Source organism: Crocuta crocuta, unplaced genomic scaffold (genome assembly GCF_008692635.1).
Source record: "Crocuta crocuta isolate KB4526 unplaced genomic scaffold, BGI_CrCroc_1.0 scaffold528, whole genome shotgun sequence".
Taxonomy (NCBI): Eukaryota; Metazoa; Chordata; class Mammalia; order Carnivora; family Hyaenidae; genus Crocuta; species Crocuta crocuta.
Window position 1 is genome coordinate 1,306,772 of NW_027530010.1, and position 1,055 is coordinate 1,307,826.

Genomic DNA, 1,055 nt, shown 5'->3' on the forward strand with positions numbered 1-1,055 from the left:
CGAGCCCAAGAGGAGGCAGCTGGGGACTCTGCTCCAGCCCGCGGTCAACAAGTTCTCCCTTCGCGTGTTCGGCAGCCACAAAGCAGTGGAAATCGAGCAGGAGCGGGTCAAGTCAGCGGGGGCCTGGATCATCCACCCCTACAGCGACTTCCGGTACTGGGGGCCCAGCGAGGAGGGCGGGGGACACATCCCACCCCCGTGGGCCACGACGCGGGGGCGGGGCGCGCCCACCCTCCACGGACTCTTCACTTGCGGCCTTGGGGTCCTGGCGGGGCAACAGAACCCGTCCCCCCGCCTAGCCTGGGACTTCTTGGGCGAGGGATCTCGGAGGTGTTCGGTGAGTTGGCACCGGAGCAGACACCAGAGACCTGGGTTTCCCGTTTCAGGAACCCGGCACCCCGCCCGGACCGCAGGGACCTCTGGATTTAGGGACGGCTGCCTCCCGCAGTCCAGCCGGCTGGGGATCTGGGAGAGTGAGCNGGGCAGGGCCGGGACTCCCGGCGACCGAGGCGGCAACGCAGGGGCGCCCTCCCAGGTGCCCGTCAGAGGGACCGAGGGCGGAGGTGGGGCCATTTCACAGTCCCCGTCGGGCTGTGCCTCTACATCAAGGTCGCTAGGGGAGGAGACCAGCTCTGTCCTTGGGGGAAATGAAGGACAGCTGTTGGATGCGGCAGCGAGGCGTCCAAAGCACCTCAGGTGGGGAGCAAAATGAACAGGAAGGACGGGGTGTGAGCCAGGAGCCTGGAAACACAGTTGGGGACCCGGGCATCATTCCGAGTCCGCGGAGACGCATACTCCCTGAGCGTCCCTCTTTCTCCCATTGTTCCTTCCCCTCCCCTCCTTGCTGCCTCATTCCCACCCCAGCAGCGCACCTGCTCTGGCCTCCTGTGGCCCCCACATTTCACCTGCAGGTGTGTCCCCAGAAGCTGTGTATTATAGTGCTGCTTCTCTGTCTTCTCTACTGCATCACCCGCTAAGCTTGTGACTGCCTGTGAGTCAGGCTGTGAAGATGCTCCATGGCTGGGCGCGCCCTCTCCTCTCCTCCCCTCCCCTCC

At 65.4% G+C, this 1,055-nt stretch overlaps 1 protein-coding gene across 1 annotated transcript in view; it reads left to right on the forward strand.

The window, feature by feature from the left end:
• HCN3 (hyperpolarization activated cyclic nucleotide gated potassium channel 3) overlaps positions 1–1,055 on the forward strand; it is a 9,653-nt gene that overhangs the window by 529 nt on the left and 8,069 nt on the right. Inside the window, exon 2 of the mRNA XM_077764059.1 lies at positions 5–153. Coding sequence (XP_077620185.1) covers positions 5–153 — 149 coding nt within the window. The remainder of the gene's footprint in view (positions 1–4; positions 154–1,055) is intronic.